This window comes from Sus scrofa, chromosome 3 (assembly GCF_000003025.6).
Source record: "Sus scrofa isolate TJ Tabasco breed Duroc chromosome 3, Sscrofa11.1, whole genome shotgun sequence".
NCBI classification, from domain to species: Eukaryota; Metazoa; Chordata; class Mammalia; order Artiodactyla; family Suidae; genus Sus; species Sus scrofa.
The window spans coordinates 15,819,806-15,843,290 of NC_010445.4; the positions used below are offsets into that span (position 1 = coordinate 15,819,806).

Consider the following 23,485-nt stretch of genomic DNA (forward strand, 5'->3'; position numbering starts at 1 on the left):
TCCTAGATGCCATCATAGCCACGGACGCCTCCCTGGGGTGCTGACTGCCCTCCCATCCCATGCCGGGCGGGCTCCTTACCGTCAAGCTCCTCCACAGAGATGTTGGCCAGCTGCTCGCTGTCGCTGCCAGCAGAGAGAGATCGGTTGAGGTAATTCCCTTTGTACAACAGGCCAGCGGTCACATGGTGGAAAGGCATCTTCTCCCTGCTCACGAGACATGGGGGCGGGGAGAGAAAACCATCATCATCCCTTCCTCCTTTCCTTCCTGCAAGGACCGCCCTGGTGCTCAGATGGCCAGGGTTATTTAGAAAAAAACTTGAACATTTCTAGGGGTTCCCGCTGTGGCGCAGCAGGTTAAGAATCCGACTGCAGAGGACTCTTGGCAGCTGCAGAGGTTTGGGTTCAAACTCCAGGCCAGCGCACAGGGGTCAGAGGATCCAGCATGGCCATAGCTGTGGCTTGGATTCAGTCCCTGGCCTGGGAACGTCCATATGCGGCAGGTGTGGCCATAAAATAAAAAATAAAAATAAAAAAAATAAGAAAATAAAAGAATTTTTTAAAATGTTAACGTTTCTAGAGGAAAAGGTGGAGCATTTTTCTGGTGCCCGTGGCCAGAGCAACTCCCGAGTGACCTCGAGTTTCTACCCCTTCCTTCAGTGTCCATCTCCCCCCACTGAATTACGAAGTGGAACCATGCTGTTCGGCAGACTGTGGGGTACCAGGCATCCTCCAGCTGCCTCTGCAGGCAAACAAGGATGCTCTCTACCCCCTTTCCTAGCCTCTCCCCACCCTCATAAGGAAGGATTACGCACCCCCCCACCCCGCAGAAACGTGAGGCTGCCCAGACCCTGGATGTCTTTGCCGTGACCATGAGAAAACCCCGGTGTTTCCCTTTTCCCAGATAAAGCAGGTGTGCCACTTCTACTGCATTCAAAGCCGGTCGGAGTGCCAGGCTCTGAGTATGCACAGACGACAGTCTGCACCTCTGAGAAGCAGCCCCATGCCTGCTTGCTCACGTGGCTTTGTGAGCACTGCCCTCTGATTGCCAGTCCTGCTGTCCCATGGGAAAGGTGGGCGTCATCTCAAGATGTCCCAGAACAAAGCAGACCCCAGCACTCTCACGAGAAATGAAAGCATCCCCTTAAACCAGACTAGCGCACCCTCCAAGGCACCAACCCCGGGGATCTGAAGTTCCACCAGTGCCAGGCAGGCCAGGGGCCCCAGACTAAGGTAAGATGGAGGGAAGAGAGGGAGTAAGAGAGAGAGTCAGAAAAATGGGTCTCTCACAGCATAGAGGTTCATCAAAACATTAAAAATAGAGTTGCCATATGATCCAGTGATTTCACTCCTGGGCATATATCCGGACAAGACTCTTAAATATACATGCACCCCTATGTTCACAGTAGCACTATTCGCAACAGCCAAGACATGGAAACAACCTAAATGTCCATGGACAGATGAATGGATAAAGAAGATGTGGTATATGTACGATGGAATATTACTCAGCCATAAAAAAGAATGAAATAATGCCTTCTGCAGTCACATGGATGGACCTAGAGATTATCATACTAACCAAAGTAAGAGAAAGACAAATACCACTTATATGTGGAGTCTATAATATGACTCAAATGAACTACAAAAGAGAAACAGACTCACAGATATAAAGAACGGACTTGTTGCCAAGGGGAGGGACGGTGGGGGAAAGACGGATTGGGAGTCTGGGATTAGAAGATGCCAACCATTGTATGTAAAATGGACAAACAAGGTCCTACTGCATATCCCAGGGAACTACATTCCATACCCTGTGATAAACTATAATGGAAGAGAAATTAAAAAAAAAAAAAGGAAAAGAAAAAGAAATCTCTCTGTAGTGGAAAGAGAAAGCTCAGTTCTAATGAGTGAGCCATGGGGCATGTCAGGTTCCGCCCCTCCATCTGTAAAGGGGGCCAAGAGGACTGATAAACCTCTGAGCAGAATTAGGGAACTGGCAGGAAGGAGGGGGAGTCACTTCTAGGGCATGGGCAGAGAACACCTTTTGAACATAGCTCCGGGAAGGAAAGCTCGGCGGCACTAGAAGGGGTGATCTCCCCGCCCCTGGGGGCATTCAAGGAGAGGAGTTCTGTGGGAGAGAAATGGCCCTGTGGGCTCTCCCCACACACCTTCTCCATGGGAGTCACAGTCTCCGTGGGAATCACTTGTACATTCCTTGCGGGCCCTAGAGTTTGCATCTGTGAGTGAGGCTGGAGTGGTCTGAGCGTCCCCTCTGGGCGCTGCTGACTAACAAGGTGTAAACAACAGGAAGAGACAGCCAACAGGAGGCCAGTCTCTGGGGATGGCTGTTCAGGGCTTCAGGGCTCCCAAACGTTGCTGTCCCTCAAACCACACTGATGACAGCAACTGTCCCTGATGACACCTGCTGGAGCTGGCAGGCATCAGGTCTTCTTTTCCCTGTGACCCCCTTGAGTGACAGCGGGGGTGCCCCCAACAGGACACCCCCTCCTCTCTCTCCCTCCGGTCCAGAGCCCACCCCAGCAGGCCTCTGTTTGGGCTGGGAGGCACTGACTTAAGAGATCAACCCATGAGACTCCTAAACATTTCAGAGCTTGACTGTGAGCAGGAAGCTGGTTAACGATAGAATCTATTTGAGAACACGAGCCTCCTAAGTGCTCTTTCGACACAGCAGCCTCAGCTCCGCACCAGACATTTCCACCGGATGTCAAACTCTCGTTTCACACTCAAGACATCAAAAAATGAATTCATTATCTCCCCCCTAAAAGAGGCCACACTTCCTGATTTCTCGATTTCTATCGAAGGTACGTCTCTCATCCTAACAACTGGGAAGACTCTCACAAATGTGCTGGGCACCGGCCCCCTCCAAAGTAAAACAGACACATGGCAGAGGCAAGAGCCAGCTGCCAGCCTCCAAGCTACCCGTCACTCTTGCCCCGGCTCACAAAACACACACACACACACACACACACACATCCACAGGCCCATCGCAATGGACAGGAGGCAGTTAGAAAGCACATGTGCATTTGCTGGTTCTAAGGGGTACGGCTTCAGCTAATTAGAAGTGAGCCTCTCCCCCTCCCAGCCAACCTGTCCTTACACACAGAGAGAAGGCAGGCATCTTTCTCCGGAAGAGGGCTTCAGTTACCATCTCCTCATTCCTCGAGGTTAAATTTCTGACCAAACAGGTTTAAAGGCGAAAAGCAGATGCAGAGCCAGGACCTTGCCCGAGGCCAGTGCTGGTTTTTGGGCGCCATAGGCCGCTGCCACATTCATCTCCGCTTGGACCAATTCCCATGGTCCAGGGGATGAAAAGTCATCACTGGCTAATGATTCCTTTGTGGTTCCAGCTTCCCCCTCATCAGTGGCCCCAGGACCCAGTCAGTCTCACCGGCTGTTGTTTTAACCATCCTTTAAATCCTTCATGGAGTTCCCATTGTGGCGCAGCGGAAATGAACCGGACTAGGAACCATGAGATTGCAGGTTCCATCCCTGGCCTCACTCAGTGGGTTAAGAATCTGGCATTGCCATGAGCTGTGGTGTAGGTTGCAGATGTGACTCGGATCTGGCGTTGCTGTGGCTGTGGTGTAGGCCGGCAGCTGTACCTCCGATTCAACCCCTAGCCCAGGGAACCTCCATAGCCTGTGGGAGCAGCCGAAAAAAAAAAAAAAAAATCCTTCATAAACATCAGAAAACACCCACCCTGATCTTCTCTCGATCTGCCACCTGGAGGAAGGGTGCTTCGCTCAGTCGGTACAGATGCGGGAAGCACTTCTTTGCATTTTACCACTCATCTCTCTAGCTTCTCAGTGTTTGCTAAATACCTTCTTATTACCTTCTTTCGCCTGGTTGTCTAAAGCTTCGGACCCATCACGTGTGTTTTGACAGCCGCAGCAACAAGATAATACTCAAACACACACGGCCAAGCCACTCTCCCGTTCAGCCGCAGAGGTGCTGAGTACACGGCAGAGCCAACTGGTCACAACCGAGTCCCACGTGATAGATCAACGTAATTTGCTTCTGGAAAAAGCAGCTTACGAAATGAGGTGCACATTCAGTTCATTCACCCGAAATGCTCAAAGTCTAGTGGTGGGGGGGGAAAGCACGTGCAATGGAACCATCCGTCTACATAAATAAAGTCACGCTCGAGAAAGGGAAGCGCATGATCGCAAGTAAGCTAAAAACAGCTGCTGCAATGAAAGAACTCAATTTCACTCCAAGCCACCTGGGGAACCCCAAGCTTTAAGACTCTCTCTCTTTGGCTAAGGAAGGGAAGCGTGCAAGTTCATGGGCAAGGACAGACATGGTCCTGAACTCAAATTGAAGAGCTGGATCCTTACAGGAAGGGCAATGAATAAATAAATATATATATATTTTTTCCAATGGCAGTTTTACTCATTGTGAAATATCATTTAAGTGACTGTTTAGCACGTGAACAAGTCTTCTGTATTTTCTGTAAGGTGGTAGGGTTTCCTGGCTAAGAATCAGGGCTTTCTGGTCAAAAGCCATGTTAGATTTAAATTCTAGCTCTGGGGAGTTCCCATCACGGCGCAGTGGTTAATGAATCCGACTAGGAACCATGAGGTTGCAGGTTCGATCCCTGGCCTCACTCAGTGGGTTAAGGATCAGGTGTTGCTGTGAGCTGTGGTGTAGGTCTCAGAGGCGGCTTGGTTCCCACGTTGCTGTGGCTCTGGCATAGACTGGTGGCTACAGCTCTGATTAGACCCCTAGCCCAGGAACCTCCATATGCCGTGGGTGTGGCCCTAGAAAAGACAAAACAAAACAAATAAATTCTAGCTCTGCCCTGATTAGCCATATAGGTAAATTGACCCCTGTAAGTCTCAGTCTTCTCCTATGGAAAACTGAGGTTTTGATACAAACTGAATAGTATTTTTGTGGATATGAAATAAGATAAGGTATGGAAAGTACCAGGCTTAGCATCAGGCATGTTCTCAATAAATCTCATCAGTCATTATCTTTGAAGGGTTACAGGAAGCAGGATACAGGGCCAAAGAAGGTCACAATGGGTTAGGTGGAATACAAAACACACTGGGTTTTGAGGGAGGGTCAGGAAGGACCTGGCAGATGGTGAGTTTCAGAGAGGAGCTGGCTGGCATCATACACCACGATGCCCAGGGATCCAGAGTGTAAGCAACGGAGCACCAGGGGGCCGGGGCCGTGAGCGGTATCAGTAAGCCGCTGACTGTATCAGGAGGAGGGGGCTACTGGAATGAAAAGTGCCAGAGCTGGAAAAGAGTCAATTTCCTGGGTACCAGGAAGGCCGGCTCCATGGTCGCATCACGGATAAGGTGTCAGGAGGGTAAAGACAAAAGGGGTGGCCTGCTGTTTTCAGGGTGGAGGAACAGGTACACTTCTCGGCTGAGTAATAGACCAAACAGGCCCCCCTCACCTTGACCTGAAAGGATGCCCTTCAGAGACACTGCATTTTGTGTCAGCTTGACCGGGTGGCAGGGTGCCCAGATATCGGGTTAATCACTATGCTGGGTGTGTCTGGGAGGGTGTCTGGGGGTTTAATCACTATGCTGGGTGTGTCTGGGAGGGTGTCTGGGGGTGAGATGAACATTTAAATCAGTTGTCTGAGTAAAGAGGGCCCTCCCTGAGGTCTGTGGGCCGCATCCGATCTGCTAGAGGCCTTCGAGAACAAAAAGGCAAGTCAGGGAGCGAACATCTGTTCTTTCTGCCTGACTGAGCTGGGACATGGGTCTTCTCCTGCCTTTGGACTTGGACTCAGGCTGGAACTTGCACCAACAGCTCTCCTGGGTCTCCAGCTTGCCAGACTGTGGGAATTCTCAGCCTCCAAAACTACGTGAGCCAATTCCTTATAAATCTCGTTCTATATATATCTCTCTCTCCTGTAAGTTATGTTTCTCTGGAGAACCCAGACGACTATACATTGTATTTTTTTCGCTGCAGTACCAAAGATCCAGGCGCACTGCTATAGGCTGATATTATTATTCCAGGTAAAGAGTACCCCAAAAGATAATTCTGCAGGGTCCCTTAGGCAGCACAACTGTGAAGTGTAGGGTGTACACTGGCGCCAGTAGAATGCCGTGTGCTGCTGGTGTGCGACAAGATAAGGACAGGCATTGAAAGAAAGCACGGACATTCTTACGGCAGTCTGTAGCATTGTTCCAGCACCTAAGCATGGGACCAGCTGATTTTTGGGTATCTCTGCTTTTTTGGTTTCCTTTTCCAGTAATTCATTCTTTCTAATTTTACAGAAATCAGCCTGCCAACGACTGAAGCTTTAAACGAAACAAACAAACAAATAAAAAAACCACAAAAAAAAAACCAAACCAAACAAAAAAAGTGGTCCTTCCCCACAAATAGTTTAGTGTAAGAAGCACTTCTCTCGAAAGTCCTTTGAGTTGCCTTGATTTCTGGCAGTGGACTACAGAGAGAGAGGAAGAAAGACATCTAGAGAAATGCATTTGACGTGCCTCTGACAATTTTTCAAAGACCGTAAGATTTTTAAAAGTCTTAGTTGGATTTTGGATAGGAGGTACGACAGACATAGAAAACAAACTTAGGGTTCCAAGGAGGGGGAAAAGGGAGGGGAGATAAATGAGCAGTGTGGGATTAACATACATACTGCTATATATAAAAGAGATAAACAATGAGGGCCCACTGTAGCGCATATGGAACTATATTCTATATCTTACAATAACCTATCATGGAAAAGAAGTTGAAACTGTATACCTGAAATTAACGGCTTACTGTAAACAACCATAGTTAAATAGTTAAAAAAAAAATACTCTATATACAATGCATTATTCAAACAATTATTACACCACATTGAAAAGTTTAGTGCTAAAAAGTGATATTGGAAGCATTTAAATGTCATAAATATTTCAAATATAGGAGTTCCCATCATGGTGCAGGGGAAACGAATCCGACCAGGAACCATGAGGTTGCAGGTTCGATCCCTGGCCTTGCTCAGTGGGTTAAGGACCGCGCATTGCGATGGCTGTGCTGTAGGCCGGTGGCTACAGCTCCGACTGGACCCCTAGCCTGGGAACCTCCATATGCCGCAGGTGTAGCCCTCAAAAGACGAAAGACAAAAAAAAAAAAAAATTTCAAATATACATGGAAATAAAACTTGTAATATCCTTTGTTTCACACTGAAAAACAAACAAAAAAAAAGAAAGTAGGTGCAAGATGTCAGCTGAAGTCTGGGCTCTCTGCTGAGTGTGTGTGAGTGTCTTGAGTGTGCAAGGAGCCTACTGCAGGAGTTTCTGTCCTCTAACTACCAGCCATACAAGGAGCAATGTTGATCCTACATTCTAGAAGTTAAAGAGCCTACCCTACCCTGATAGAGCTTTTGCTGAATTCCCCTAAAAATATCCATGCAGGCACACAAAAATAATATTCCCAACAGCACCAATGCCAGGCTGTGGAAGAAGCTTCCATTAAGTTGGCAGTTAGGATTAAAGTGGAAAATAATATGCAATATGGCCATACTTTGACTTCGGACTAAAGAATAGAGTCAGATGGAGTTCCCATCATGCCTCAGTGGTTAACGAATTTGACTAGGAACCATCACTTTGCAGGTTCGGTCCCTGGCCTCACTCAGTGGGTTAAGGATCTGGCATTGCCGTGAGCTGTGGTGTAGGTTGCAGACATGGCTTGGATCTGGCATTGCTGTGGCTCTGGTGTAGGCTGGTGGCTACAGCTCTGATTGGACCCCAGCCTGGGAACCTCCACATGCCACAAAAAGACAAAAGACAAAAAAAAAAGAATAGAGTCAGAGAGTAAAGGAACAAGAAAAGATTTCTATCTGCCCCAATTCTTCTCTATGTCTGGGTCTCAAGGATGGATGACCAACCATGGCATCAGAGAGCCATCCTTCTGCCTATGTTGGAATTGCTTTTTCAAAACAGCCAGAGTCAAATCCTCCACTGTCCTTAGCACCACTAAGAAGCAAGAGTCCCCCTCCTCCAGCTCCTTAGGGATCACCCCTCCCTGTCTGCAGCACGGCTAGCAATGGAAGGGTCTGAGGCAAGGGCCCTTCACAGAAGATGTGAAACTTGCTCTACGCACAGTGTTGGGGAGCACAGTGATCTACAGGATTATGGGGTTTGGGTGTATTGCTTCTGGTTAAGAAAGAACCGCAGAAGACCTCAGGTACCCCAGAAATGTATGTCTCCTCCTCAGAGTCCAAGAGTTAAGTTGTGGGGACAACAAGATCCCATCTTACTCCAGCAAAGATGCAGTAGATGGATGCCAGCTCAGCGCTTGGCTAAGCACTTATAAAACAATTGTGTTCCCTTGTAAAAATCCCGCAGAGGCAGGCCAACTGGCAAGGAGGGTTTGGATAGAGTTCAAATCAGACAGGGATGAGTAAGCAGAAAACACCACCGTAAGGGTCTGTGTAAAAGTTCTGCATCAGTAGAGGAGGAAGCACCTTTGAGATGCAGAACAAAAAGCAGATTGTCAACAATAATACGGTACCAGAAAGAAGGCAGTTTTACAAAGGTTCTGGCTACGTTCTTCAAGATAAGTAAGAAAGCAGGGTATCTATGAAATAAGAATGCAAATGCATAAGGAAATCTCAGAGTACAGGGAGGAGATATCAAATCAAAAAGAAAAGACAGCTTGCTGAGAGGCAAGCTGATTTGGAAAAGGTGCGGGTTTTTTGCAAAGCAAAGGAGACAGCCAAAAATAGCAGCAGAGTGCAAATCTACATTAATGACAATAAAGAGTATTTCAAACAAACAGAAAATACACCCAATAATAAAAGGCACCCATGGACCCACCACCCGGATTGAACATGGGCTAATACTTTTCCTTATTTGCTTTAGATTTTCGAAAAGAAATACTATCTTACATTGAAGCCGCGCCACCTCCAATTCCTCCCCACCTATTCCTCTAATTCCTTCCCACCGCTGTGACAACTCTCCTCTGGAGGTGAAATGTATCCTTCTGGTCCATGGCTTTAAATTTTCCTACATCTGGAGTTCCAGTCATAGCTCAGTGGAAATGAATCTGACTAGCATCCATAGGGATGCATGTTCGATCCCTGGCCTTGCTCAATAGGTTAAGGATCCGGGGTTGCCATGAGCTGTGGTGTAGGTCGCAGATGCAGCTCGGATCCCGCGTTGCTGTGGCTGTGGTGTAGGCTGGCGGCTACAGCTCTGATTAAGCCCCTAGCCTGGGAACCTCCATGTGCCATCGGTGCGGCCCTAAAAAGACAAAAAAAAAAAAAAAAAAAAAAAAAAAAAAAAAAACTTTCCTACATTTGAATGTGACTATACAGAATATAGTATTGCTGTATATGTTCTTCAATTTACACAAATAATATCACACCATATGTATGTTTGTGCAACTTGCACATTTCAATCTCTATTAGAGTTGAGGGACTTAGGCAAATCCATACACATACACCTAGTTAATTTATTTTGAACTGCGCCATAGTTTTCCATTGTATAAACATATTGTAATTTATGTATCCATTCTCCAATTGAAAGAAAAGCATTCTGCAATTAAAATCCTCATGTGTGTCTCTTTGTATATATTTGGGGGAATTTCTCTAGCCTTAGGCTACATACCTAGATAAAATATTACAGGATTTTGCTAAAATGGTCTCCAAAGAGGTTGGGTTAGTTGTCTATTACTACATAACAAATTACCCTTGAACTTAATGACTTAAAACAGCAACTACTGCAGCACTATTCAGAATAGCCAAGAAGCATCCTAAATGTCCATTGACAGATGAATGGATTAAGAAGATGTGGAACATGTATGCAGTGGAATATTACTCAGCCATAAACATGAAAGAAATAATGCCACTTGTGCAACATGGATGCAACTAGAGATTCTCATGCTAAGAGAAGTCAGAAAGAGAAAGACAAATACCATACGATATCACTTCTATGTGACATCTAAAATATGGCACCAATGAACCTATCTACAAAACACAGACTCCCAGACAGAGAGAACCTTCTTGAGGTTGTCAGGGGAAGGTGGAAGAAATGGGATGGACTGGGTGTTTGGGGTTGGTCGATGCAAACTATTACATTGAGAATGGATAAGCAACGAGGTCCTAGTGTACAGCACAGGGTACAATATACAATCTCTTGGGACAGAATGCGATGAAAGATAGTATGAGAAAAAGAATGTATGTGTGTGTATATATACATATATATATGTATATGACTGGGCCACTCTGCTGTACAGCAGAAATTGACACAACACTGTCAATCAACTATACTTTAATAAAAATAAAATAAAATGAAACCCACAAATATTTATGTCACAGTTCTGTGGGTCCAGAATCAGGAGTTGCTTGGCTGGGTGGTTCTAGCTCAGGAGGTCTCATGAGGCTGCAGTCAGGATTTTGACCAGGGCCACTACCACTATCAGAAGGTGTGACTGGGGCTGGAGGCTCCACTTCCAAAGTGGTTCACCCACAGGGTGGTTCACGACACCCTTGGGGGACCCTCCAGAGGGCTGCTCAAGTATTCTTACGACCTGACAGCCAGCTTCCCCCAGCAAGCGATCCAAACCACAGGAGGAGGAAGCATTTATGACTTAGTCTCGGAAATCACAGCCTCCCTTTCAAAATGTTCTATTCACTAGACCAGAGATGGTAAGGAAAGCCGACACTCAGGGGAGGGAAATGAGGCTCGATCTTTTGAAAGATGGAGTATCATAGAAGTTGTGGGCATTTTAAAACTGTCATCGTGGTTGTGGCAATTTACAGACCCACCCTTAACCTAATAGCATGTCAATTTCCTGCACCGCTTTGCCAATACTGAGTGTTATCAGGCTGCTGCATTTTTCTTAACTGGATTTCCTTGATTGCTAATTTAGGCATCTTTTCATAAGCTTTTTGGCCATCCTAATTTCCTCTTCATGATATTGTCATCCAATATTCCCATATTTCAGTTCAACCTTACTTTTAACCCCCACCCCCACCACCACCACTGTGCGCCACTGTTATTGTTGTGGTTGCTACAGTTGCATCTTATAACCAAAGCTTATCTAGACATTTCCACAAGTTTATGAATTTCTGTGCTCATTGTTGCCTCTTGCAGGGCATTCTTCTGGGTTCCATTCCCTTCTAAATGAAATGACTATAGTAATTCTTTCATTTAAAAACAGGAAATGGAAAGCTTTTAAGTCTCTGTCTTTTAAAAGAAAAAGCCTTTATTTCAATCGTATACAAATTATAGTTCAACTTGGTAAGCAGTTATACATTTTTTCACTTAGTACTCAGGATATTTAAGTGCCGATGAGAAGTCTACAGTTCACCTGTTAATACTCATTCTAGACAATTCTAAGTCTATAATTTCAGATATAGGCTTTCTCCATTTGGATATTCTCTCTTTCAGAAAGAGAGGTATTAGATGTATGTTGCACTTCTTTTTTAAATTTTTTTCTTTTTACAGCTGCACCTGCAGTATATGAAAGTTTCCAGATTAGGGGTTGAATGGGAGCTATAGCTGCCAGCCTACACCACAGCCACAGCAACACGGGATCCAAGCTGCTTCTACAACCTACACCACAGCTCATGGCAACGCTGGATCCTTAACCCACTGGGTGAGGCCAGGGATTGAACCTGAGTCCTCATGGATGCCAGTCGGGTTCGATACTGCTGAGCCACCCTGGGAACTCCTGTTGGACCTCTTCCTTCAAGCTCAATACCCTCAATTGGCTCATCCCACACTGATGCATACCCTGTCTGATTAAAAGAGTTACAAAAGTTAATAACTTTGTTTTCCAGAGCTCTGTATGAGAATTAGTTTCAATATTAGAAAGCCCTTGCACAAGTTTGGAATGCAGACGTGAGACGAAAACAGTGGTATGCTGGGTCTCCGAAAAAAAAAAAAAAAAAAAAAAAAACTTGATCCAGAGCATGTACCCCTATGGTGTAAACACTCCCGAAATGGCCAATTCCAAGCCGCCACTGTGCTATCAGTGAACATGGAACTGGGAATTGACATGAAGTAGTAATACCAGCACAGGCTTCTATAGCACTGCCACCACACAGATGTCACAGACTAAATTAACCTCCAAATCACAGATAACAATCAAGTATAGTCAAATAATTAGGAAGGGAAGAGTTTCTGGTATCTTTACCTTTGTGCTGTAATGTAATTTATTTCACTATTAGCTGATACTTCATCCGAGAATATAAATTTACATTTCATTTACCATTCATTTCAGAATGCCTATGTTTCATAATACCTAGACAATTCCTAAAGAGTTATTCAGTGGCTTTCACAGGCTGGCATGAGTGGGCGCCAGCATGCCACGTGATACGGGTCTTTTTCCTGACCGCTCTGGCTGTTTCTATAGGAAAGAAAAGTCGGGGAAACATCACACTTTCCTGCAGCTATGTTCCACTGTCCACGCTCCAGTTTCCTGGCTGTTGAAGAAGCGGTCAAGGTGCGAGCAGAACAGCAAGGGAATCTCAAGTCCCTTCTCCAGCTTTTGGGGGGTCAGGAGGAAGCTTTTTATTGTTTTGTTTTTTTGTTTTGTCTTTTTGCCATTTCTAGGGCCACACCTATGGCATATGGAGGTTCCCAGGCTGGGGTCTAATCGGAGCTATAGTTGCCGACCTACACCACAGCCACAGCAACTCGGGATCTGAGCCACGTCTGCAACCTACACCACAGCTCACGGCAACGCCGGATCCTTAACCCACTGAGCAAGGCCAGGGATCGAACTCTCGCAACCTCATGGTTCTTAGTCGGATTCATTAACCACTGAGACATGACAGGAACTCCAGGAGGAAGTTTCACGAACCAGGAGCATATTCCAGTGGCAGACTCAGTGGTGGCAAACCTCCAGAAGGGCTGATTCTGAAGTATTCTGGGCGTCATTCTAGAGACCTGTCCAAAATCCACTCCTTCAGCCCTTCCACGCTTCTGGAAGCCTCCAATTCCCTGTATGACACCCCTTCCTTCTTCAAATAAGAAGTGTGGTCACTGGTCCTTAAAACTCACCTGATATATTATTGTATCTGCCAAGTTTCCTAAACATTTTTTTTTTTAATTTCATAGCTTTATCCATGTGTCTTAGAAGCAATTACCTCCAAAGGATGTCTGAACTCACCAATTCTTTTCTCAGCTGTAAATGAACTTATGGTTTAACCTGTCAGCTCAATGGTTCCTCTACATGCTAATGTTTTCCCGTTCTAGCCATGTGGTTCTTTCATAAACCCACCTTTTACTGACCCCTGAGGATACGTGTTTCATTATAGCTGTGTTCTTTCACCTTCTCATACCTTCTTTCAGAATGTCATTCTGTTGTCTCAAATTCTTCAGGCGCCCATCTTTTTGGTACCTCCCTGATGTCCCCAGCCATACACAGCCATCCACAGGCGTGGTTTTCCTCTTTGCGGGCAGGAGCAGCAGGCGTTGCTGTTCCCTTTGGGGCTGCACCTGCGCCGAGATCCATGCCCACGACACGTGTGGGCTTCCCCAGCTGAGGACCTCCTGGCCTGGACTCCCTGCAACGCGTGGGTAGTTTCGATGTGGCGTGCACATCCCTGAGGCACGGGTTTGGGGTTCTGATTTGTCACGGGGAGGGGGCTTTTTATGCGACAACCATCGCTCCTGGTAGAGCTAAGCCGCTCTGCCTCTAAGCACTGAGTCTAGGCCCCACTTACAGGAGGGGGCAGCCAAACCGGGGTCTCAGCTCCTGCTTCCTGACCGCTGTGGATCCAAGCCCACACCTTTCCTCCCTGCACGGACAGGAAGACTGCCACCTGCCAAAGGCTTGGGTGACCCACCTACCCTGCAGTGCCGTCTGCCCCCTACGCTCTCCTCTCGGGGCTCTGAGTTTCCTCTTTCTCTCTTTCAACTGAGTTATTTTACCAGTCCCAGTGAAGCAAACGTCAGCAAAGGTATTCAAAAGCAGGTCTGGCGCCGCGGAACAGAAATAGAAACAATAGTACCAGTGCGTTCGAAGCTCAAATTGACGTTCTTTTCTAGCGATCCGGAGACAGAACGGACACACACCGTCGTGTAAGTTCGAGCTGTACGACTGTTGATACCCTCACAGGTTGCAAAATGATTACCCTCCTAGCTTTAGCGAACACCTCCATCGGGTCCCATAATTACCCTTTTCTCATTTGGCGGTGAGCGCGTTCAAGACCTACTGTCTGAAGAAGGATCGAGTACATAATCAATCTTCTTAGCGATCGTCACTGTGCTGTATATGCCATCTACAGAACGTAGTCATTAAAATGGAAAATGTTGACTATGCTCCTAGGTCAGAGTTTAAATTAAAACGTAAAGGATGGGCTCTAGGTGAATCAAAAAGAGAAATAATTCTTATTAAAAAGCAAAGGAGGTGTGGCAAAGTAGTCTTCAGACAAGCTGGGACATATTTAAATGCTCTTACTGTTTTTAAGAGAAAAATGTAATGTCTTCGCCATGAAAAAAAAAAGAACAGGAGTTCCCGTCGTGGCGCAGTGGTTAACGAATCCGACTAGGAACCATGAGGTTGCGGGTTCGGTCCCTGCCCTTGCTCAGTGGGTTAAGGATCCGGCGTTGCCGTGAGCTGTGGTGTAGGTTGCAGACACGGCTCGGATCCCGCGTTGCTGTGGCTCTGGCGTAGGCCAGGGGCTCCAGCTCCAATTCGACCCCTAGCCTGGGAACCTCCATATGCCGCGGGAGCGGCCCAAGAAATAGCTAAAAAGACAAAAAAAAAAAAAAAAGAAAAAGAAAAAAAAGAAAAAAGAACAATCTATAATGGAAAAGAATTTGAAAAAGAATACACACACACACACACACAGACGTATACACATATATAACCCAATGACTTTGCTGTACACCTGAAACTAACAAACACTGTAAATTAACTAGACTTCCATTTTAAAAATGGTTTAAGAAAGAAAAAAAAGAACAACAAAATAAAACAGAAAAAGGAATACGGAGAGAAATGCATTTGAAAACAGATAAATTAAAAGAGCTGATTCTTTGAAACAAAAGCAATAAACCAAAGAAATCTCTGACAAGTTTATTAAAACACATGGCAAAAGCACCAATACGACGACATTCTGAAATATGAGAATTCTATGCACAACTCTAGACTAATAAATTTAAAACACTGCTTAAATGAATGCGTTTTCTCTCAAAATACAGAAATTGGATTTTTACTGAAAGCAGCATGATTTAATACTGTTCATGCTTCCTGAAAATCTTGACATAACGTTTTGTTATACAGTGATTTGAAGATGTGGTTGTAGGTTGGGTGTATCTCCCTTCTTGATTTTAACATCTGCCATAACCGAAATACACCTCAGAAAAAAATTTACAGATCCAAATGGAAGAAAAAGGTCATTGGAAGTATTTACTAAATCACAATATTCCTTCTTCAATCCATCCCAGAAGCACGCCAAAATTTCTGCTGATATTTGGCTGGTAAAGGTTCATCTTCTTTAACGTCAACAGATGATTTTGCAAACTAATTGAAAGCAGTTGCATTTTCAAATTTTTAACAAATGGGGCTAAAAAAACCCTTGATCTCTCTATTTGGAAGATACTTAAGCAGTTGTCCGAGATTTTCGAACTTTTTCACAGATTTGAGTTCGGAGAGAGCACACTCATATCATTTTTTTCAGCAACAAAATCACATACTGGTAGTAACACTGCCAGAAACATCCATTTTCAAAAGTGTCCTCGCCCTAGCACGAGTTTCCTTTTAAAAAGCAGTTATTTTCTCAATCGTTGTTCAAATGCCCTCCTGGAGCGGGTGCAGGAGACCACGTCTTGCCATCTCCGAGAAAGATCACAAATGTGGACCGTGAGCTCGTTGATGACAGAAAGCGTGGGACTCTGCTTTGTGTGTGACAGCTCTGAAGAACTCTGCCCTGGTCTGGAGCTGCACACTTTACTAAGGTACAAAAGCCACCTCGAGTCATCTTCCATCCCATTTCAAAGATGAGGCTAGGTTTCATTATTATGAAAGCGAATATTTTAAATAGTCCTTTAGAGGCTGTTCAATTGTTTTAGCCGACTTTTGCCCCATCAGAGGGCTTGTCAGTGTTTTAACTCATAAAGTGGCTGAGGAAGGTGTCCATTGGGAAGCATGGGAAATGCCAGCTCAGCCATTGTCTTGTGGTCCACTTGGGCCTGCCTGATCGGTATGATGCAAAAGCTGGGGCTCCTTGGCAGACATCTTGCTTATTTTCTGAGTATAAGTCCAATTAAAATTGATTAATACAATGTGTAGATCCGCCTAGCCAGGCACTTGCGTCACAAATAACTATAACAAGTGCATGAGGAAGGTCCTACTGGCAGTGTCCCCACTTATGGGATGCCCATCTTCCTAAACACGTCACACCTGCCTCACCAGAGCGGCACACATATGGTCAATTGAGGGCATTAGTGTCACTCCCTACAGTGGATATTCGTAAAGTGTAATTTCTTCCTTCTTTTTTGTTCCTGCACCCTAAAACAACACCTTACACACCCCACTTCAAAAAAATCACTGCAGAGATACCGCCATTAAAATCCAAAAAAAAGACAAGACATACACCAAAAACAAACACAGCATGGTAAATCAACTGCATTTCAATTTTTTGCAAAAGAACAAAAAAGACAAGATGTCCATTACTTCTACTGTTAGGTAATTCTATCCTATAAAGTCTACTTAATGCAGTTAAGACATAAACAAAAAGACAAGACTGTTCAAAAGGAGGCGACCAAGAAAAAAATCGAATAACCAAAACCCTAGAATGAAATATAATTATCTTTTATAATTAAAAGACATTACTCTATCCTGAGATATGGTCAAAAATTTGTGCACCCCCAAAATTGTGTTGCATTGTATTTAAAATGAAAAAACAAAGACAAGAAAAGAAAGGAAGAAAGGAAAAAGCAAGACGCAATCTAAAAATATAGAAATCAATAAGCAAAGTACAGTCACATCAGAGTGGGCTGTGTGTCAGTGATGTTCCCTAAAATTTTTATGATGTCAGGAATCTTTAAAACATGCTGTTAACTCTACAAAGTATTTTGAGGAGGAAAACTGAACACACGCCTCTCTCCTAAAACCCACTTAAAAGCATGGCATAGAGAAACAAAATGGAGTAAAAACATAAAAACTTAGAACATGGAAGAGCAGGCGAGGGGAACATCATCAGTTCAGAAGAATCGGCAAATTTCTGGAAGACAAAATTATTTTGCTCCTCCTGATGGACAGAGGTTGACCTGGGCAAGGAAGCGCTGAAAGCGAGACAACAGAAGGCTATAGTGGAAGAAGTGGTGGGATGCCTCAAAGCACCCCAAGCTGACAGATACCAAGAGCTGGATAAAGATGGGGTGGACTTGGGGAGACTGACGAAAACCCTTTGCTTGGAACAGTGAGCTGGATCTCCCACTCAGAGGACAAGGTCTTTTGAAGAGAGTGATGTGCCCGAAGGTTGGTGGGGGTGCCCCAGAGTGAGGACCAACTTCTGTGGTATTTGCATGGGAGACAAGCTGCTCACCCCTTCCCTCCCAGTCTTGAACCCTAAAATGAATCGTGTTCATCAAAATGCCCCGACCTCTAAAAGTTTGTTGTCATTCGTTCTCTTCTTTGGGGGGAGAAGCTAGTGCTCAGAAGAAACCTGACTCCTGGTGGCACATTTCACTTAGATACATCAGAAATGCCAATGGCCGTACAAGAACTGCCAGATGCTTCAAAACAATCAGCATCACTAAAGAGCAGAACAAAAAAAAAAAAAAGGCAACCCTAGAAACAACAAGGATGATTCTGGAAAGAGGAGACAACTTGAACAAATGTTCACATAACATTTCAGAGAGATCTGAGAGGCCGGTACAGAAAATCTGCAGTCTAATCAAAAATTTAGAGAAGTAAAAATTTTAACTAGGAAGAAAAATCAGAAGAACTAAAGGGAAAAGTCATGGCAAACAGAGAATATACAAAACCAGAAACAGAAATTCTAACTAATAAACAGTAAGGATGAACACAGAAGGGCCCCATCCACCTAAGAAGCGATTCAGAATAAGAGAACAGAGATGTGGAGGAAAGAAGTAATAGAAGAAAAAATTTCCAGAGCCGATGACATGAACCTTCAGACTAAAAGGTCCTGTCAAACAGCCAAAACCTCATTAAGAGCCCCAAAACCTAAAACATTTCAGAACACAGGCATAAAGAAGCACTCTAAAGCTTCCAGCAGAGAGAATAGCCAACTTTTTCTTTTCTTTCTTTTTTTTGGGGGGAGGGGTGGCGCATGCCTGTGGCATGCAAAAGTTCCTGGCCAGGGACTGAACCCGAGCCACAATTATAACCAGAGCCACTAAAGTGACAATGCCAGATCCTTACCTTGCTGAGTCACTCCGAGAATACGCAACTTTCTACTGCATGACAATCATACCAGCATTGGGTGCATAGCAGCAGCATCAGATACGAGGTGACAATGGAATAAGACCTTGAGCCTCACAGGAAAAATTAATTGACACCCATTCAAAATCCAATCAAGAGAGGGACTTGGGAAGTTTCCCATCCATAGACATTTCCTAACAGAATCACTCAATAAATGATTTCAGCATGACGCAGAAGGAATCCAAGAAATTAAGAAATTGGGATCCGTGCAATCTAAGGATGAGGTGCAACCCCAGAGGACCACTGTGGAAGCAAATCGGATACAGAGTGAGAAGGGACTCGCAGCAGCCAACAGTGCACCAAAGCTGGATCATCTGCTCAAGAAGAAGGAGAGGCTACAGGTCCGTAACAAATACGAAATCCAAAAAAGAGGAGGCGGATCAAGATGGCAGAGGAGTAAGACATCGCGCTCACCTTCTCGCACAAACACCTCAAAAAAACACATCGACGTGTAAAATGACGCCCACAGAACATCTACTGAATGCTGGCAGAAGAACTTAAACCTCCAAAAAAGATACATGCACGCCAATACTCACAGCAGCACTCTTCACACTAGCCAAGATACGGAAGCAACCTAAAGGTCCATCAACAGGTGAATGCATAAAGACAGGGTACTTCTATACACAGTATATAATATATACAGTATATAATACTCAGCCATAAAAAAAGGATGAAATTCTGCCATTTGCAACAATGTGGATGGGCCTGCAGAGTGAAAGAAGTCAGAGAGAGAAAGACAAATACTGTATGTTATTGCTTATATGTGAATCTAAAAAAAAAAGAACCCCAAACAAATGTATAAAATAAAACAGAAACAGACTCAGACATATAGAGAACAAACCAGTGGGAAGAGGGGAGGGGGAGGGGCAAGAGGAATACGAGATGAAGCGATTCAAACTGCTGTGTACACAAGAAATCAGCAACAAGGGTATATTACACAGCCTACAGAAGTTTAGCCATTGTTTTGTAATAACTCTGAATGGCGTATAATCTATAAAAATATTGAATCACTATGTTGTACACCTGAAGCTAATATGATATTGTAAATCAACCATACACTTCAATTAAAAACGCTAAGCAGAGCTTCTAAATCACTTGTCAAAAAATGTCAAATACAAGTAGAGTAGGCTCCCCCTCCCTCCTTCACTCTTCCTCCCAAGTTATGATTTGTTCGGGTTTTTTGAAAACACATTTCTCCTGCAAATGACACAGGGTTAGTGAAACAACACAGGGTTGTTTCTGCGGGGATTCATGTTTACATAATCGTAGCATTAGAAACACTTTCGGTTTTGGAATCTGAAACGGATCGGCAAAAATCACAGAAATTTCAATTCTCGGTAGAGGAGAGAGTGTTGAGTGTTTGACCCCACGATGGTCTAGGGATAAAAGTGTTTGAGGAAAAGGAAAAAAAAAAGTATTATCGGGTGGGAAGTGCTTCATCTTTCCTGACAGGAGGTCAAACGGTCTTGTCTATTTATTTATTTATTTATTTTTGTTTTTTTTTAGGGCCGCCCCCACGGCACAGGGAGGGTCCCAGGCGAGGGGTCAAATCAGAGCTGCAGCTGCTGGCCTGCACCACAGCCACAGCCACACAGGATCTGAGCCGCATCTGTGACCTACACCACAGCTCACGGCAACGCCAGATCCTTCCCGCACTGAGCGAGGCCGGGGGAATCGAACCCATGTCCTCACGGTTCCCCGACGGATTCATCCACCACTGAGCCAACTCCCAAAACGGTACTGTTTAAAGCGAATGAAACAAAGATTTATGTCGACGAGCTAAAGCAATGAAGGTATTTAATTTAAAGATGAAAACAACAGGTGACTTCCAGGGAGTGCTGCAAGGCAACAGGGACCTAGCTTTCATAAGAGAGGATGCAGGCCAGGGAGTCCACTTCGAGTGGACAATGAAAAATGCAGAAGCACTTCATTTGGTGTGATTGCATCCAGCACAGGCACTACCAATTACGAATGATTAAATATAGTTGGCCCTGGCATGTAAACTTCCGCTGGGGGGGCTCTTTCTTTTCATTTGTCCCCCTTCCACTGCTTTTTTATTATCCTATTCTTGTATAACTTTTATAAGGTCAGGCCATAAAATTATACGGAGGGCATAATCACAACTACACAAATATAATTACCTAGACACACACACACACACACACACACACACACACACGCAAAGAGGTAGACAGACGCATTCAAGGGAAAAGTTATTGGAAGGAAATTATCCAAAATGCAAATACCAGCCATTGCTGAGTAAGAGATTCACTGAAATTGTATTCCTATTTGTTTGAACTTTCCACGCTTTGTACCATGGGTCTATTTCATTTTTATAGCTAGAAAGAAACGGGATTTTACAAACTAAAGAGCCTGCCTGGAATATCCTCCACGTGGGGGTAAGGGCCCCTGGGGGAGCCGGAGGCAGGACCAAGGCTGCATCAAGGGCAGACCTCAAAAGACCCACCGCACATGATGTGGCTGCAGCACAGGCCTGGGAAGAGGGGAGTCTAGGCCAGAGAACATCAAAGGCCAGAGTTAACAACCAACTGGCCATGTCGACTGGAACCCATGTGCCTCACCTCAAAAAATTTGATTCGGGGGCAGCACTGTCTCCCCAGGAATTTCCAAGGACCGAGAGCCTGCAGAGGAACTGCCATGAGGAACTGTACCTGTGTCACGGGAATGCAGAAGCTCGCCTGCCAACAGGGATGCTTCTGGCAGATGATTCTGAGTTGTTCTTTCTGAAAGTGATTGCACAAAAAGTTCAGCTGCTTTTTAAGGCTATTACAATCTTTTTCAGTTAATAAGTTGACAATAAGAGGATTTAACTTTAAGACATTTTTATGTCTCTTCTTCCGAGATCCTTGTGTAAAGTTGTCCTGTCTTCCAGACATTTCGGGCTGCTCAGGGGTCCGTGTCAACCCAGAGCCCTGGCTACCTTCCTGCAAAGGTGAAGGCTCATGCTGGCTGAGTCGGGACCCCTCCACTCAAGACAGTGGGGAGCAAGAGACTGTTGAACCAGCAGGAAAAAGTGGACACAGTCCCCAGTACTGATGGCAGAGAGTTCTCCAGAGTGGCCGTTCCAATTCTTTACCAGCCGCCATAACAAAATATCATAGACTGGATGGTTTAGATAACAGAAATTTGTTTTCTCACAGTTACAGAGGCGTGAAGTCAAGGGGCCAGCACTGATTTCTGGTGAGAGCTCTCCTCCTGATTTATAGACGGCTACTTTCTCGCTGTGTACACGGCACATGGCCAGAAAGAGAGAGAGTCAGCCAAGTGCGGGGTCTCTTCTCATAAGGGCACCAATCTCACTCCAAAGGCCCCATCCGCATGACCTCATCTAAACTTAATTATCTTCCATAGGACCCACCTCCAATTACCACCCCACTGGGGGGTTAGGGCTTCCATGTAAGAATATTTTTTCTTTTTACAGCAGCACCTGCAGGATATGGATGTTCCAGGCAAGGGGCTGAATCAGGGCTGCAGCTGCCGGCCGAGGCCACAGCCACAGCCATACCAGACCTGAGCCGCATCTGTGACCTACACCTGAGCTTGCAGCAATGCCGGATCCTTAACCCATTGAGAGAGGTTGGAGATCAAACCCACATCCTCAAGGATACTAGCCAGGTTCTTAACCCACTGAGCCACAATGGGAACTCCACATAGTGCTACAGCACTAGCCAAGTTGCAAACAAATAAGGTTAAAGATGGCCAAGATGAAGCAAAAATCTCAAAGTCTGCTGCTTTTTTTTCCCCCTTTTTGGCCGCCCCATGGTATATGGAGTTCCCTGGCCAGGAATCAAATCCAAGCAGAACTATGACCACAGGTGCGTCCACACCAGATCCTTAACCCACTGTGCCAGGCCAGAGATCGAACCCACGTCCCTGCTGCTGCAGAGACACCATCAATCCCGTTGCGCCGCAGCAGGAACGCCTTCATTATTTTTTAAACTTGAATTAGCCCTATCTTTCCTGGAAGAAGCCATAAGAAATGGATAGAGAGAAGTACAGAACCCCAGGAGATTTATCCTCATTGGGGCCAATTTACATGAAAAATATGCAAATTTGATTCATGCAATCCATCATTCGACTGGAAAGTGGTTTGAAATTTACTTATTATTTTAGAGTTGAGAACGTAAGAATATTTGGAAATAAAGCTACAGTGCTGAGGACAAGGATTTCATTTCTTCCCTGAGATTTTTTCTCATTCTGCCATAAAACTGAGGATGCGAGGAAGGGCAGGGGGTGTGAAACAGATGCAGCCACAAGGGAGGTCAGTTCGTCCATTCGGCTGTTCCGGAAGCATGGACTTAAATCACTGGACTGCTGTGACCCAGGACGGTGTCAGAGCAGCAGGCACAGCCCATGTCCTCCAGATTCAGGGCTACCCGGGCCATGCACGGGCTCGAGAACGATGCACTTAGCAAAGAGTAAAGCTCAGAAGCAAGCATCCTGGCTGCGCCTGTGGTCCAGGTGGGGTCGGGAAGATGACACCGGGCACAGGCTTCTCACCTGCAGGCTAGACCCCGGGGCCCTGCGGGCAGCTGCGCCCAAGGCAGTGAGTGGCCCCGGGAATGCCGCAGACAGGACACAAGGTCATCCCGGCAGCCAGGCAGAGGACGGCGAGTACAGGATGGCTGTCACCTCAAGGACAGCTGCTGGCAAGAGGAGGGTCCCAGCTGACAGGAGAAGCGGAATGCAGAGACCAGAAATGAACACGACCGAAGATGCTGAGGTCGCCCGGGGGACATCCTTCCCGCGATGCCTCTCAGTCACAGTCTAACCTTCCCAAAGACACTGTGGTGGAGACGAATCAGCTACAAGAAATGAGAAGCTTTTCTATGCTCGAGAAACATGAAAAACTAAACAGTATCCTCAATGACAACAAAAATCCACAAAGTACAACCAGCCTACGGGCTCTTCAGACACCGTGTTCTCCCAGCATCGAGCCCGGGGTCGGGCATACAAGGAATTAAGTCCTAATGTTTGCAGCATGCAATGAACCAATGAATGAATGAATGAATGAATGATATGAAGAAGCTCCTCTGGGGAACCACCATGATAGAGAGGCAATAAGACAACCCATTCCCTGCAGTTATCCCTC

The 23,485-nt window shown here is 45.4% G+C and overlaps 1 protein-coding gene across 6 annotated transcripts in view; it reads right to left on the bottom strand.

Annotated features, from left to right (window-relative positions):
• CALN1 (calneuron 1) overlaps positions 1-23,485 on the bottom strand; it is a 472,970-nt gene that overhangs the window by 338,865 nt on the left and 110,620 nt on the right. For 5 of the 6 annotated variants that reach the window (XM_021086351.1, XM_021086352.1, XM_021086350.1 and 2 more), the window contains one exon: positions 80-204. In XM_021086351.1, the coding sequence (XP_020942010.1) occupies positions 80-197 (118 nt within the window). In that variant the 5' untranslated portion in view covers positions 198-204. Of the gene's footprint in view, positions 1-79; positions 208-23,485 lie in introns of all 6 variants that reach the window. The other variant, XM_021086354.1, reaches the window with a different exon arrangement.